Genomic DNA, 18154 nt, shown 5'->3' with positions numbered 1-18154 from the left:
TGCTTTCTCGATATGTTCAGGATACTAATCTATATATCTATATATTTTCTCGATATGTTCAGGATACTAATCCATATATCTATATATCTATATATATACAATATTAAAAGTCGGGATAATGTATTAAGAAGCGCTACATAGGACCGATGAGGATTCTCCTTACATGACCTTTCGTATGACCGCCGATAGTAACGTGATAAGTGGCATAATATTGTGATGTCACATTGTTTTTCGAAAATGAAATTACATGCCCTGGAAGATGAAAAGATGAATTTATAATTAGTCTATTAAATTCATGCATTGGGTCTTCAAAGATGCAGAATGGTTCTTCACATTTTTCTTGAGACGCTAGCCATTTAGTTCTCATAAATTTGCTTCTTCTTTTTTTTTTTTTTCATATTGCTATGACAAGAGTGAGATTTTTCCAAATCGAGATTGCACTATAATTTTATCTTGAGAGTGGGAGAAAATTTCACGATTATGTGAAGAATTCCATCTTTCGCGTCATATTAGTCCTTTTGATTAGAGTAATGTTCGTTCATTAAACCAAATGCTCTATGAGATCATATAATTGGAAATAATGCTTCTATTATTTTTATAAAGAGAAAATCACAAATTTTAGTCATGGATAAAATTGTCTTGACTATATATATCCATTCAAATAGTGATTGTTGGTTTTCTTGAGATGTCTGATAATTCTAGCCCCTACATATGCACGGGCCTTTCACCTTTTTTTTTTCGCTGAATAAAAGACTAGGTCGGGTTATTAGCCCGTTGTGGCTGCCATAACTAAGGGAACCTAACCGCCACAGAATGTTTATTTCGCCATAGCTCGTTGAGACTTTAGCCCAACTTGGTTACTGCAGCCCCACCAACACACTAGTGAATTAAATCTAAGGCCCACTAAATCAAGCATTATGGATCGGCCATCGCCATCCCATAATGATAATTGCTGAGCTGAAAAGCTTGAATTTCATTGATACTCAAACGTGTACATATACTGTTGATTACATCAAAAGAGGAAAGGAATTCTAATTATCTATTACCTAATTTGTATGTAACTAATAAGGCTAGTTAATATACAAGGATAATAAATCTCCGCTAATCTTGGCAAGAAATACTCTGCAATACTCCCCCTCAAGTTGGAGCATGAGGATCCGAATGCCCAGCTTGCCCAAGAGAAAGTGGAATCGATCTCGTCCTAAAGCCTTCGTAAAAATATCAGCAAATTGCAATTTCGTAGGAACATGCGAAGTCTTAATGATATGGGACCGAATGTGTTCACAAACAAAGTGGCAATCTATCCCTATATGCTTCGTTCGTTCGTGAAACATTAGATTTGCTGCAATATGTAAAGCAGCTAGGTTGTCACAAAATAGTCGAGTAGGCTGACTATATTTGATTCCAAGAGAATTGAGCAAACTTCGAAGCCATAAGATTTCACTGACCGCTCTTGCCATGGCTCGATACTCCGCTTCAGCTGAAGAACGAGCCACCGTGGATTGTTTCTTCATTTTCCAGGAGATAGGACAACCTCCTAATGTAACAAAATACCCTGTAATTGAGCGACGCGTCATGGGACAACTAGCCCAGTCCGAGTCACAATAAACTTCAAGCTCCAATGATTTTGGCCGAAGAAAAATTCCCTGACTTGGAGATTGCTTTAAGTAACGAAGTACCCGCATCGTAGCATCCCAATGTTCCTGACGAGAATATTGCATAAACTGAGATAGAATATGCACAAGATAACTAAGCTCCGACCGCGTAATTGTTAGATAAATCAGACGACCAACCAGCCGCCCATATCTGCCAGGGTCATCAAAAGGAACTCCCGATCCTGCTGACAATCCATGATGTTGCTCCACTGGAAATGAGGATGGTCGAGCACCAAGCATCCCACACTCCGTGAGAATATCGAGTGCATATTTTCTCTGATTAAGGAAAAGGCCAGATTCCATTATGCTCACTTCAATCCCAAGAAAATACCATACCGGTCCCAAATCCTTGATGCGAAAACAACAATTAAGGTATCGCTTGAAGTAGATGCATTGCTCATGGCTGTTGCCAACGACTAGAATATCATCCACATATACCAATCCCGCAATAAAAATATCGCTACGATTAAGAACAAATAGTGAATGATCTGCTCCAGACTGTCGGAATGCATAATGCCTCATAGATTCAGCAAGTTTGGCATACCAGTTTTGTGAAGCTTGCCTCAGCCCATAAAGTGATTTCTGAAGTCGACACCCCAATCCCTGCCCTCGGGAAGAATATCTAGGAGGTAAACGCATATAAACTTCCTCATCGAGATCTTCATGCAGAAATGCATTGTTCTCGTCCATCTGATGTATCTCCCATCCCTTCGCTACAGCCACAGTTAGCAGACATCGTACAGTGACTAATTTTGCCACGGGTGCGAATGTCTCATTGAAGTCCACTCCTTCGACCTGAGTGAATCCCTTTGCAACAAGTCGAGCTTTATACCTCTCTATGCTCCCATCAGCTCGACGCTTGATCTTATATACCCATCTACAATCAATTGGACGCTTCCCCGGTGGCAATCGCTCGATAGTCCATGTGCTATTGGCCTCAAGTGCTTTGATCTCCTCGGCCATAGCTTCCTTCCACTGTGGATTGATTGCCGCATCTTGATAAGACACAGGTTCCACCTCCGAATCCAAGGCACTTACATATGCAAGATATCGATTAGAGGCACCAGAATATGATAAATATTGCTGAATCGAATGAACCATACCTGAGGATTTTGATGAAATAGGTGAACTGGGGGGTGTGTGTAAAGCGGTGTGAATACGAACTTCAAAATCCTTCAAATATCTGGGCGTAGACTTAATTCGATCGGAACACCGTAACAGATGGTCTGCAGTCTCCACTTCTGGTCCTTCCATTTCTTCCGTCAGTAGTTAGCCATAAACTTCTCGTTGATTACCCATCAGGCTTAAAGAATGTTGATGCCCATTTTCTTCTTCCCTTTCATCCGGGTTCTCAAATCTCGACTCCCCCTGACTCCTCATTTGACCGACATGCTTCTCATTGTCAGTAAAGAAATGAACCCGTGCACCATCTTCCTTCCTAGTATCATTCATCTGTAAAAATGGGAACTCCCTCTTGCAAAACCGAACATCTCGAGTCACAAATATCTCATTCTTTTCAAGATCATAAACTCGCCAACCCCTTTTCCCATACGGATATCCAACGAACACACACCGACGAGAACGAGGTTTGAACTTATCCCTGTCCCTCGGTTTATCATGTGCATAACATAAGCATCTAAATACCTTCAAGTTAGAATAATTTGGTGATCTCTTAAACAAGACTTCATATGGACTCTTACCTCCCAGAAGTAATGTGGGAGTCACATTAATTAAGTGCGCCGCCGTGCTAATACATTCTCCCCAGAATTCAGTTGGAAGTCCAGCCTGAAAAAGTAACGATCGTGCAACATTCAATATATGCCTATGTTTCTGCTCGACACGCCCATTTTGTTGAGGTGTGTCTGTGCAAGATGTTTGGTGAATAGTCCCTTTAGTAGAGAAGTAATTCTGCAACTCTCGCGAAACAAATTCATTCCCATTGTCACTTCGCACTATTTTCACAGTGCGATTAAACTGATTTTTCACCAACTTGCAAAAATTTATAAGATGTCGCTGCGTCTCTGATTTCTCCCGCAATAAATATAGCCACATTGCACAACTTTAATCATCCACAATCGTCAAAAAATACCGAGCACTAGACATAGATGCCACTTTATAGGGTCTCCACAAATCATAGTGGATCAGTTGAAATGGAAAAATAGCTTTATTCATACTTAGGTCGAAACTTCACCAAGTCTGTTTTGCACGAAGGCAAATATCACATTCCTTATTCATAGCTGCATTCAATTCTAAATTAATACCATTAAACTTGATTCATAATGGCGAACTCTATGTCTTCAGTGAGGTTTGAACTCGTGATGTTCAAGTGGAACGTTTGATACTTAACTACTAGACCACTGTGCTGGTGGTCACGGGCCTTTCACCTAGTTATCAAGAAAAGGCAAGAACCGAAGAAGATTACATCGAAACAGACAAAAAATCCCTTTATCGACTAATGTGGGTTTGGTTCAAGCGGTTCAGTGCTTGTTCCATTTACGCCAAGTCTCGGGTTTGAGTCCTTGTAAATGCAGAAAATCCACGCTGGGAGAGCTTTATCACTTAATGGGCCGAACCGGCTCAACTAAATTAGTCATGGCCAAATTAAGCTTCCGAATATCAGGATTCACACCTAAAAAAAAGGAATAATCACACCAAATATCATGAACTTGCACTGTTTTCCCAAATATAGCATCAACTCTCAAATTTCTCAAATATAGCAGGATGTTACTCCTGTTAGACCAAAAATGTCACCCGTCAATAATTTTGTCATGGTTCGTGACGTGGTAATAAACGTGACCTAATGACTTTTAAGCTCTAATAGAACAACAACAAGTGGCCTCCTTTCACCCAGCCAATTTTTCAAAAAACTTCATACCTTTTCATTTTTGAAATTTTGGCCCAAAACTTTTTTGGAGTAGGCAAGGGCCCGACCCCGGCTAAGGGCTCCCCCGCCAGCCTCGACCCCTCGGGCGAGGTGGCTGTCTCGCCGAAGAGGTTAAGGCCGGTGGGGGAGCCCCCAACGTGGTCGGGTCCCCCTTTCGTTGGGGGCTCCCTCGCCGACCCTCGACCCCTCAAGGGGTTGAGGGCTGGCGGGGGAGCCCCAGGCCAGGTCGGGCCCCCCTCCCCTCTTCCCCGTTTTTCTATTAGAAAACAAGAGAAGAGGGGAGAGGGCCCTGACCCGTTTGGGGGCTCCCCCGTCGGCTCTCGACCCCTTGGACAAGGTGGCTGAACTCGGGCCACCTTGTTAGAGGGGTCGAGGGCCGGCGAGGAGCCCTCAGCCGGGTCGGGCCCCTGCCCGATCCTCCCCCACGTCCTCCCCTCAGTTTTTTCAAAAACTTTTTGGGCTATAATTTCAAAAAAGAAAAGTACGGGTTTTTTGAAAAATTGGCTGTGTGAAGAAGGCCACTTGTCGTTGTTCTATTGGAACTTAAACATCATTAGGCCACATTGGCACAAGTTCATGATATTTGGTGTGATTATCCCAAAAAAAAAATCCCTTCATCGAATTAAAGCCACTTCTGTGAAGTTTAGAAGTCATGCTGGGAGATCACCTTGCAGAAGAATAAATAATTTTGTTCTTCAAAGCTGAAGGAGTGACTAAGATCAATCCTAATCCTTTCCCATTCTTCTTTATCAGGCTCTCCATTCAATACAGTCTAGGAGAGAGTAAAAGGAAATCGTATGTGAGGAGTGAACTGTTAATGGCGGCGGCTCTAACATGGCAAAGGACTAGAGGAGGCCCTTGGAGCTAGGGTTGTGAATGTCTCTGAACGCTGCATAATCCTTGCTTGGCGCAAGCGAGGAAGCAATGGAATCTCAAACCGGAGCCGATGGAGTCATCTCTTGAAGTGGGGATTGTTGAAGACCAGGGTCCGATGGCCAGAGAGAGAGAGAGAGAGAGAGAGAGAGAGAGAGAGAGAGAGAGAGATCGCACGAGTTCACGAAGGTTGAGGAGTGGTGGCGACCGCAAGGGGAACGATGATGTAGGGGTAGAAACAGAGGTGTGAAGAAGATGGAGTGGAGAGGAAGACAGTGGCATATGCCATGTGACAATATTAGAAAATAATAAGAGTTTTCAATAACTATTAACTTTTAGAATAATCACAAAAAGAATTAATGTGGTAAAAAATATAATTTTCTTTTTTTATGTATTTAAGAATATAGCATCGCGCGATTTACCCATTACACACAAGACTTTCTCTATTTCTTGGGAAAGAGTAAGGAGACTACGACTGGTTACTTTAATGCAGCGCCCATTTGAATAGAGCGAAGTTACATTATTATAGGTTTTTTGGTAATAAATTATGTTGTTATAGTTATTATATTACACTTATATAATAGATTCTACAATCGAACTCCAACTTGTGTTCCATGATGGAATATTAATTTCAGCCATTAGATCCAACAAACTTTTGATCTCATCCTTCCATTATTTACATATTTTGCCTCTAGTATTTCTAGTCATTCATATTTATATTTCATAATTGTCTCCTATAATAATATATCATTGTTCCCTAATCCTCCAGCCACATGTACCAATCACATTCCGCCACGTCGTCCATCATTGCCACGTTCGAACCGGACCATAAAAAGTGATTTTTAAAGAAAATCAGTCTAATTTAAGCCGGATATATTAGAGACACGCCATCGACATAATTGGGTTTTAATTTATGCCATATCAATGACATACCATCGACACGTAAGCGATCCTCCAATTTTATTGTACTAGTGTAACCACACTTGCATTGCACATGCTTTATTTGTGCACGTTTAGTTATTGATATAGCATATATATATATATATGTATTACACAAACAAAGAGTGTACGCTATGGGTGGAACATGGAAACAAGCAATAAAATTTACTGAGACAACATGTATTTACTTATCCAAAAAATCAAATTTATAAAACTCATTTCACAACAAATGCACCACGATTCGAATGCAAATGATGATCCTTTCAAATCATGTTGACGGACTTACGTACCAAAATTGAATCATCAAGATTCAAAGAGAAATTGTCACTCAAAAATAGATAGTACCTCTTACATTGAGAGCACCAATTGTTCATCGCCAATAATTGTAATAAGACAATTATAACGGACAAAGGGAAAAAAATGTAAGAGCAAAACAATAATATCAAATTAATGTATGTTTGACTAAGAGATGCCGAACTTTGTGTTTATCCTTTTCGTGATGACTATTGCTTGCATAACCTACATGGAGTAGAATGGAAATTTACAAACTGATTAATTGTCAAAAAATAGCAAGAAAGCGCAAATCAAGGAATGAGTAAACGTGACACATACTACCAACAATAGCAATTATAAGAGAGGAGATAAGGAGGAGATACATTGACAATCAGTGGTTTGATAAGTCTCTAATCAAAGTACATGTACAACATATATATTCTAGAGGATCATGAGCAAAATCAAACACAACAAACAAAGCACAACTTCCAATCCTGCTCAAGTTGTTCCTAATACGACATAGTTGTTTCCACTTTGACATGGAACAACCCGTAGGCCTTGAAGTCTCAAGGAAAGAGCAGATCATGAGCATTCTGTTCCATCACATAAAAGTATAATAGACTAATCTGAGCTAAATTCACACGCCATACTTCAATTCATGCCAACTAACATTTATTTGAGATTGATGATAACTCAATGACAATGTCTTCAATTTAGAGTTCGACCAAGCAAAGATATAAAAAACAAATGGTTCAAAAACACCCAACCTCTTACAGGAGTTGCCATAAGATTACAATTATATCTATGCATGATGTGTCCATGCCTCATTCCATTAGAAGCATAATGCTCTCTCATTAAACTAAAAATCGAGTCAAGTTTAATATCAACTCTTTCTGTATATAATGCAAAGACAACACTACTTAATTCAAAGAAAAATTCATTACCTCAGCTTTTGAGCCATCCAGCACCTCTTGAGGGTGTACCCTAAACCATCCTCAAAAGGCATTTTTACCGCGTTTACCATATTCTATGCAACAATAATTACCATATCATTAGGAAAGTTGGCGTGTCAGCTTCAAGAACTTCATCAAGATCTATAGATTAATACTTTATATTTTCAACAATAGCGGAATTGAGAAGTCTTATTTTCCTTTGTGTTTGATATACCAAATGCACTAGAAGATGTAACATTCATTAACAATGTCAACTTATTACCAAGGATATCATGGAGAATCGAAACTTTTCATCATCAAATATTTTGATAGAAGCCTATAAACGCATATAGGAGGACATGTAAGAAGAAAAACTGGTATTGTAAGGCAAATAAAATGAAAGCAAGAGGACATACATAACAAAAAATACCATAGAAGATAATTGCAAGAGAGGTCTCATTCTAGAATCAATTCAGAACAATAAAATCGGTAGAGCTAATTGGACTGAATAAGTAGTACAGGCAGTTATACACCCAGAGAATCATGGGATCTGATTCTCTTTCTACCAAAAAATTAGTGCTAATGTTTCAGCTTCTTCCTCAAGGTTGATGACATGAGATAACAAATACAAGGAATCCTATAATTTTGACAAATCACCTTAGATGAAAAGCAATTATAAATTATGTGGTGATTATGATATCAATAATCCTACATATACAGGAAGAGATGATTCTATTTGCAAAAATTGGAGTTCGAGAATTTATCACTCCTTCCTCTCAATCCACCAATGTATGATCGGAAACAGCCAAAGCTGAAGTGAAAGAAGGAGAAAGTAAGGTGTAAGTTAAATGATGAAGCGAAAGAATAGCATGCTATGCGGAAAGATCAACAATAGAAAGCATGTTGTGCTATGGAAAAGCAAGTAAACTTCTACTTTATTCTCAATTTGCAAATACCAAGAGCATCCCACTGGAATCCTCCATTTTTTCTCTAGTTAGAAGTCCAAGATTATTTTTTCCATCGCGGCTCCATATTCTTCTTGGCATATGGACTCCAACATTTATACAACATTATAGATATCAAACTTTTGCCTCCAAAACATGAAATGCGTTACTTAAGTTAATAGGAGCACTGCATGATTAATTGCATTTGAAATAGCAATCACCTAGACAGCGAGAAAACTAAAAATTCTAGAACCCTAAATCCATTATATAATGTAGAAATGAAATTAGTTCACATTCTTTCTTTGTTATATTAAATAACGATTTTGCAGTTAAGAAAGGATTCACATAAATGTCTCAAATCAAAGAAGCACAACATTGATTCATCCTCTGAGTTGCAACACGACAATCAGCAAGAGATAGCATAAGGCTGATATCTTTGCCCCAAGGACTCAAGATCTAGTTTCTGCATTGTAAAAAGCAATAAGTTCAATTAAATAAGCTACTCAAAGTAATAAAATAAACAATTGACAAATTTTAGGAGCTCTCAAGTAAAATATCATATTGAAAAATTGGGCTTTATAGTAAAAAAAAAAAAAGACCTCGATGAATCACCTAATATGCAACATATTTCAAAATCTTAGTTTCAAGGATTTCTACATGTCTTATCCCTAGCACGTTGACGACTGCAATTTTCTTTTTCATGTTCTTTTCTTCATATTTTCTTATAATGAATATAAATGGTGTACAAAATCTGAAAAAAGGCCGATGAGTAAAAAACTGTTAAGGATAGAAAAGCTCTGAATTACTGCTCGGTCCAGATGAAAACATCTATTTTGATAACCAATACTATGAAGCAAAACCAAATACAGTATGTGACATCAAGGTTATCATAAATTATAGCACAGCGCTACAAGAAAATCACCCCTGCAAAACAAGCTTCAGAGCATATCTCGTGAAAATTGGATCTCTACTAATTAACTAATCCAGAAACAATCAGATAAGTCTAATGAGAAGCCAAGACTCTCAATGGAACAACTAGAAAATTATACAAATAAAAGCATTATCATTCATGACTGTGCTTTTTAGCTTTGCTATTCTATGAATACCAGATACTCTGGTTTTGTCTACCGGATGCATTCTTATCCGGAATCTCATCCATTGTAATATCATCATAACCAGGAGCTACACACCCTCTCAATGTGTCATACTTAAGTTTGCATTTCACAAGAACTTTTTCGATTGGTCTCCACTGGAGCTTCCGAGTTTCTTCCGTTGCATAGACTGGTTCCAAACATGGAAGCACAATTAGGCTAAGCTTTAGAGAGAAACATGGAAGATAGAAAGCAATAGCTGGAACATGAGTGCTGAATCATAAGAAATTTTTTTATTCAAAAGCAAATTTATGTTTATACATAATAGCTAAAACATATACTTTTTCATACACGATGAAATTCTTAATGCCAGAAATGAGGTTTTGGACAATAAGATAGAAATGGAAGGGGTGGTCAGTCCAGCACCATTGAGGCAAACAACGGTGGCAAAAAAGAAACATAATCAAACAGATATTATCTTTTAAACAAAGAGTGAGGCATATGCTGAATTAGAGGATGGATTTAAGGACCTACTCGAACCGCTCTTAGCTACGGGGATGGTGGAGAGCGGATTTAGATAGGCGCCCTAACTGTCTGAAAGAAATATGAATATGAGAAGCATTCGGTGAGTCGGGAAAGACAACAAAAAAGATAGTATAGGAAAAATTATGCATTTGAGCAATGCATACTGAATTGGAAACACCCAAAAAGAACAAAACCTAGCAGCAAGCAATTTTGCCCCTCGAAAGGAAGTTATTAACTAAATTCTTAAAAAAATAATAGTAATAAGCTTCTCTTTCAATCCTGTGCAAACGGAAATGGAAATTTCATGGATAAGACAAGAAAAAAAGAAAAAAAGAAAAAAAGAAAAAGGATCAACGTGATAAAATTAGAGTACAGTGATCGGGAATTCAAACATGTCATATGTATAGGCCTTAGCAAGAAGACTCTACAGGCAAAAAGACTCCCTATGCATATTGCCTTGTATTTCAGCATTAATAATTATAGCAAAATCAAGAGGATGAAGCTTATTTACTTCCTGCAGTGGCGATACGTGGTGACCAAGTGTTGGTGGCAGCAAATAAATTCTAACGCGCATTTTCACAAGCAGTTCAAGGGTGAAAAAATGGTGTCAAATTGCAAAAGAGTGAGAACGACGAAGGGGGTGCAGGGATGATTCAAAAGGTGATGGAGATGCTCAATGGTGGAAACTTACAATTGAATCGTTGTCTGGTTAAATGTGTTGAAAAACTGATCACGTGTGCAACGGAAAGTTTATATCCAGTAAAAATCAATTTTTTATCGCGTGCTCGTTTTATAAAAACCTTCAAGATCAAATCTTGACACAACAATCACCTTTTAACAAATAGATAACATCCATATCGATTTCACAAGAAAAGTTAAGATTTTTAAGCTAACATTGTCGTTTCAAGTCGTTTCAGTCAATCAAAACAACCGTCCAAGTGTTTGGCCTCTAGCTCATCCATACGAGCGTTTCAACACCGAGTATAGACTCCTCTCAATTCGTACACTCCGATCTAGGTCACCAAACTCGAATGGAATCGTCACGGAAAAAAAGAACCGCTTCAAGGACATCTAGGACAACACCGAATCGAGAACCAAAGTCGGGAAGTCCTCCGATCAGCTTTAGGAAGCATGCGACTGGGCTGAGCTTCTCGGCCGACTCTCCCTCTCCCCTTCCTCTCTATTTTTGGGACTTGATGATAAAATCGCTCTTAGGGTTAATTATAAGATTCTATATATATATTTCCCCTAGTGACCTAATTGCAATTATTAATTAATCCATATTAATTAATAAATCACAAATTAGTCCTCACACTTTAAGTAATCTAATGACCTGCTCTTCAAGTAAGAGAGAAAGATCAAACTAGTCATTCACATAAGTTTCCATTAATAGACAATTTATTTATAGAAACTTTCCAAATAAGGAAACTCTCATGGGCCGTTTGGATTCAGAGTTAAAGTTACTTTGATTATGATTGTGGAAAAGGACAAATGAGATGTGATTATAAATTTGACTTAGGAAACGTGTGTTTTTGTTGTGTAGTGTGTTGAGTTAAAGTTAAAGTTAAAATTTTTGAATTGGGAAATGTGTATTTTTGTTGTGTAGTGTGTTGAGTTAAAGTTAAAGTTAAAATTAATTAACTCTGAATCCAAACGGGGCATCATATTTCCTTAATTAGATTTATCCTTGATGTTGAATTCGGCTTCAAGATGTGCAAACACCCTCGCAACCACATTGCAAGCCTTGTTCGATAATTAATTTCTAATTAATTTCCTTAATTATAATTAATTCTTTTCTCGGTTTAAACACACTCAATGTATGTAACTAACTAGGTTCACCACCAAATGGAAATGAGATTATAACATCAACTTATATGACATTACCATAAACTCTTTCTATAACCAAAAGCACAGTTCACAAAATGCCGTTGGTTCCCAAAGCTCACGAGTAACGTCTAACAGCATATCATGACAATCCAAATGGTAACAAATTTATAATTAAAACATTCTGATGAACCTGTGATCATATATGGCATGCACTAAGTCCCTTTACTACAATATCCCAATCTAACCAAAGCTACAGTAAAATGCCAAATCTTATAACTGATCATGTGGATTCTCTGATTTCATTCTTAGATCTATAGAACTTAAATAGAAACTATTTTCTATTCAAGTCTATCTATCCTGGCCGAAGATTTCTATTCACATCCATAGGACCTTTTTCCTGTTTACTCAAGTTAGTGAATTCCATCTTAGTCGGACACCTAACTCCAAGTATAACTAACTAGAACCATTATTTGTTGAATACTCATGCTAAGCACAAATACATTAGCAGTGGAAAATTCTAATTACCTATGCATGAGATAGCATTTCATCTCAGGTCTAAGGACTATTATGCACTAATATGATCTAGATAATATTCATTGACATTAGCAAATTACCGTATGAATATAATCTGTATGTCGCGTTCACTACTTATCATATAAGCACTCACATGTCTGTCCTGATAACAGTTATTAGATAGCATGAGACTCACTACTCCATCTTTATTAGTATCTATATACAAATCATGGATGTAGATAAAGATGACGATCTATCCGGAGAAAAATGCATGGTTAAGTCTCCCACAATCATGAACAGTTTAAAAATATTCTTACTGAATAATTTCGTCACTCATATTCTTAACTATTTAAGAATGAAGCATTCAAAATATTTTAAAGACTTTATTCTAATAAATATAGATAATATACGAATAATATAATAAACTTTATTGGCATAAAAGGAATTATTCGAATACATAAACCTAGCTCTAGGGCATATCACTAGTAGTCTGTGTTCCTCGGAGGAGGGGCTCTGTGGCGTCGATGGATGGTGCACCTTGTAGGTTGAATGGGGGAGGGTGATCGAGAGGAAAACGACCTCGGGAGGGCGAGGTCAATGGCAAGGAAAGGAAGCGGAGTGGCTAGGCGACTCGGTTGGCAATGTTAGAGTGAGGGGGAACGATGAAAAGGCTGAACGCGTCAAAGTTGGCAGCAAAGGTTAGTGGCCGGTGTAGGGCGATTAGAAGGGAAATGTCCAGTGAGAGGGAGGAAGCGAAGAATCGTGCGACTGTAGTAGAGAAATCGAGCAGGCGCAGGCACAGGAAATTGCCAATCCAAGGGTTAAGGCAGTTATCAGGCGGGGGTGACATGCTTGGGAGGATTGAAGGAGGCACTGTTCTTTTGATGTGAAGAGTCTGAAGACAGTACATAGCTGTCTATTAAACCTAAGATTTGGGTGTGAAAGGAAATAGGTGGATGGGCAAGGGTATTTTAGGAAAATAAAAAATATGGGATTAACCTTTCACTTTTTTTCACTTTTTATTCTATTATATTTATATATACTTATATTATATATTTTTATATTATTTTTATCATTGTAGGATAGAACGGTAGATTTTACATGTGGCTCGATGTATTTGTGACGCTATTAAAAAATTTATGGGCCAAAATGTTATCTTTAATGTTAAAAGGATTAGAAAAAATTAGCATTTCACCATACAACATAATTTGACGTTCGATTGCAGGATTTGGCTACCTATATATATATATATATATTTATACTTCTATAAAAAGAGGAGGAACTTTTTTGTCGAACTTTTGACTTTCATTGTTATCCACGTAAATTCTATTATATTATTTATACACACTAATAAATTAAGATTATGATTGTAATTTCTCTAAAAAAACTGCTCAAATAACCATCCACTTTTCTCTTTCTTTTCTCATTCTCTCTCCCCTTAATCAAACTAAAGTCAAGTGCCTTTTTTTTTAAACCACAAACCGTGGGTACCTCTTAGTTTATAAAATTCTAACAATTTTAATATTATTTTGTTATGAAGAATCCCATTTATTTCATTGAATTCCGTATAAATTTATTTTCAAATTATGAAGAATCCCATTAGTTTATGAATTCCTTATAAATTTATTTTCAAATTATACGCTTGGTACGCACAGATTATCCTAGAGTATAGTATAGTAGTAAAGAAGGTCCATATGAACCTCTTAAGGAGACACATGTCCTTTTTATTTTAAAAAACTCAATTTTTTTCTATTTTTCTAAAAACTTTTATTAACTTATATAATCTTTTATTTTTATCCTCTCATTTCTAATAAGTTTTATTATATCTTTTCTCCTTCCAAGCACATCTTCCTGAAAATTAATTTTGAAACAGAGCATGCGCTTTTTATCTTGAAATAGTATATTGTCAGTCAAGCAACTCTAGAAAACATTACACAAACCTCATCGCAAGTGTAAAAAACGGAATTGCATCTAAATGGGTCATATATAGTCTCCAAACGAATCCATTATATGCATACATATATATAACTTTTTAAATTTTCATCCCTTTTGTTTAATACATTTTGTTATTTTTGTTAAGAAGACATTTTGATTCTCCAAAATAATTTCGGAAAGAGTATGTTCTATATATTGTTTTAAATATATTGAATTATAATAATTTTGATGTTGCCTTTATTTATATTTTTTACTGTATTGTAATATTATCGACTTTTTTTCCTGAACATTTTCACTCCCACTCGTACTCCATTACATTCTATTTTAGTTAGTATTCTTTTTTTTTAATCAAACTAATACAAGATCATCCATAATTTAAATGCATCTTGAAAAGACTTTGAACATATAAAAGGAAGTCAGTTGTTTGGGATGTCAATATTACTCAAAGGAAAAAAAAAAGGCTTTGCCCGCTAACATTTCTATATCAAGTATCACTGTAATCGTCACTAATCTTTATTCAATGTCAGTTTGCCCATTAACGGTTCCAAAATAGTGTTAGCTTGGCCACAATCATTTTGCTTCATTGCACTATGAACGGACAGAGTGAGACAAACTAAATGATAGTGGGCAAATTCATACTAATGAGGATTAAGGGCAAGATGTCTTTTACCCAATATTCATTCCATTTACAGATGGATGAACAGATGATATGTCTGTCTGGACTATATTAAGAAACCATATTAGATAAGTGCCAGCAGGTTTCAACAGAGATAGCATACATATATGTGTGTACATCTATATCTATATATATATATATATATCCAAATCCAAGTTCCTATTCTAAACCTAGCTAGCTAGCTAGCAAGATCCACCTAGATCATCCAAGTCAATGGCTTATTCTTTTTTCTTGGGCGAATAGTTAATGGCTACAATTCTTAATTCCTTCGCACAACCCTAAAAATAACAACCTGACCTAATCTGATCTTTTTTTGATAAGTACTGAATCACCCCTTTATTATGTCTATAAATATAATTGCTGAATTGTTAGGACCTCAAGTCAATCATCCTTCCTTCAATCTTGCTCATAGCTCTGTGTTCCATAGCATTCAGGTATACTTTTCAGTTCAATCAGAAAACCATCCCTGACATCGATCCAACTTCAAAGAGGATTAACGTCTAGACACAGCTAGCTAGCAGTCTCACTAGCTAGCTCGTGGTTCAGAGAGCTATAGCAGGCGTTGATCTGATTAACTAATCTAGGAAACCAATATATATAAATATGGCAGGAGGTGGTTTCGTTGCGCAAGGCCATGTTGGGAACTACAATGGGGGTGTCACTGCCTTCGTCGTCATCACTTGCATCGTAGCTGCAATGGGAGGTCTCCTGTTCGGCTACGATATTGGTATTTCAGGTCAGTCGATTTATTATTATATATGCTTTTTCACGTGGACCAAAGAAAAACTCCAAATGAAGTACAACAATTATTAATTAACAGGCATGACTTTTCACTGATTGAATTTGAATTCGCACGATCAATTTGATCAAAAATTTGCAGGTGGAGTGACGTCCATGGACGATTTCCTGATGAAGTTCTTCCCGGCAGTGTACCATAGAATGACAGACGGATCAGCACGTGACAAAAATCAGTATTGTAAATACGATAACCATTTGCTGACACTGTTCACATCTTCCCTCTACCTCGCCGCACTGGTTGCTTCCTTCTTTGCCTCTGAGATAACCCGTGTCTTTGGCCGCAAGGTGTCCATGTTCTTGGGAGGCCTATCCTTTCTCATTGGAGCTATGCTCAATGGCATTGCCATGAACATCATAGTGCTCATCATCGGACGCATATTGCTTGGTGTTGGCGTGGGATTTGCTAACCAGGTATATATACAGACCATTGATATGAGTTGAAGTAATGTGTCAATTATATTAATGAATATTATCTAAACCGACATTAATCACATATGTTCAATGCATGCGAATTGCAGTCGGTTCCAGTCTACCTGTCAGAAATGGCACCGGCAAAAATCAGAGGAGCACTCAATATCGGGTTCCAAGTTGCGATCACAATTGGCATTCTTATTGCGAATTTTGTCAACTATGGAACTGCAGAGATCAAGGGTGGATGGGGTTGGAGAATTTCCTTGGCTCTTGCAGGGGTCCCTGCCCTGTTCATGACCATCGGATCTATCTTCCTTCCGGACACCCCCAATTCCATCATTGAGCGAGGCCACCACGAGGAGGCCAAGCGTATGTTGCAAAAGATCCGTGGCACCGAAGACGTCAAAGCGGAGTTGGGGGACCTAATTGCAGCAAGCGAAGCTGCCAAGAAGGTGCAACAACCGTGGAGGAACATGTTCCTCCCAAGATACAGACCTCAACTCGTCATCTGCTCTCTCATTCCATTCTTCCAGCAAATCACTGGCATCAACGTCATCATGTTCTATGCTCCTGTTCTCTTCAAGACTTTGGGCTTTGGCGACAAGGCATCCCTCATGTCTGCAGCTATAACTGGTGTCGTTAATGTTCTTGGGACCTTTGTTTCCGTTGCTACGGTTGATAAGTTCGGGAGGAAAGCTCTCTTCATTGAAGGTGGCGTTCAGATGATCATTTGCCAGGTATCCGCCGGACATCATTGGTTGTATCTTTCCTTTCTTCCTTCCCACCTATATATGGTGATTGCAAAGATAAAGACGATAGACGGTCTGTTAGTTGCTCAATATTGTCATTGCAGATTGCTGTAGGAGGCATGATCGGCTACAAGTTCGGATTGACGGGCGAAGGGTCCTTCAGTAAGGGCGAGGCCAACTTCCTGGTGTTCCTAATCTGTGCTTACGTAGCGGCCTTTTCGTGGTCCTGGGGCCCGCTGGGGTGGCTGGTACCTAGTGAGGTCTGCCCACTAGAAGTCCGATCACCTGGTCAGGCAATTAATGTGTCCGTCAACATGTTTTTCACCTTCATCATTGCTCAGGGCTTCCTTTCCATGCTCTGCCACATCAAATTTGGTCTCTTCTTTTTCTTCGGTGGCTTCGTGATCCTCATGACCATCTTCGTGTTCTTCTTCTTGCCTGAGACGAAGAACGTCCCAATTGAAGAGATGAACAGGCTTATGAAGGCTCATTGGTTTTGGGGTAAATACATCCCCGATGAAGTGGCCTCTGGGGACAAGTACACTGCATGACTTGACAAGGATTGCTTGTCGTATACTCGACAGGAGCTACAACTGTATATGACTGCGAATGTAAACTTCCTCATCAATTTTTGGGAATACCTAGTGAATTTCCGATCACGGGGACGGTCAATGGGCTAGGGGGCCAGATCTTGAGGCCAAGGTGGCCAAGAGGAAGTAGAGGAGGGGCTAGATTAGGGCCACGATGCACAGGGTGACGACAATCACGAACCAAGTCTCCATGGAAGAGAAGAAGCAGAAATTTGAAAGCTTTGATAAAGAAGAAGCTGGTGATTATACGTACCGGTGTTGGATCTCGTGCTTTGCGGCTGCAATACTTGTTAAAATGATATGTCATTCTTTCCCAGTTATTATTCTAAAGAGAAAAAGTAACCGAACAAATTTGTCATAATTTTCATTTCTTAACAATCATTAGGACACTTTTAAGATAAATTAAACTAAACATAAAATAAACTTTACATTCAACTCTATAATTGTAGACAGTTGCTGTGCTATGAGTTCGATATAGTTAGTAATATATTCTTAAAATGCCATAGATTTAAATTGATATAACTAAAAATGCAATAGCC

At 38.0% G+C, this 18154-nt stretch overlaps 1 protein-coding gene across 1 annotated transcript; it reads left to right on the top strand.

The window, feature by feature from the left end:
- The first annotated feature begins 15670 nt into the window (after positions 1-15670).
- On the top strand, positions 15671-17576 carry LOC116212194 (sugar transport protein 11-like). Its single transcript, XM_031546763.1, has 4 exons — positions 15671-15803; positions 15948-16276; positions 16384-17013; positions 17130-17576. The coding sequence occupies exons 1-4, from the start codon at positions 15671-15673 to the stop codon at positions 17574-17576; spliced, it is 1539 nt and encodes a 512-aa protein (XP_031402623.1).
- The last annotated feature ends 578 nt before the right edge of the window (positions 17577-18154 follow it).

The sequence above is a fragment of the Punica granatum genome, chromosome 6 (assembly GCF_007655135.1).
Source record: "Punica granatum isolate Tunisia-2019 chromosome 6, ASM765513v2, whole genome shotgun sequence".
NCBI lineage: Eukaryota > Viridiplantae > Streptophyta > Magnoliopsida > Myrtales > Lythraceae > Punica > Punica granatum.
The sequence above is the reverse complement of the archived record's forward strand: the minus strand, read 5'-3'. Positions and strand labels throughout refer to the sequence as shown.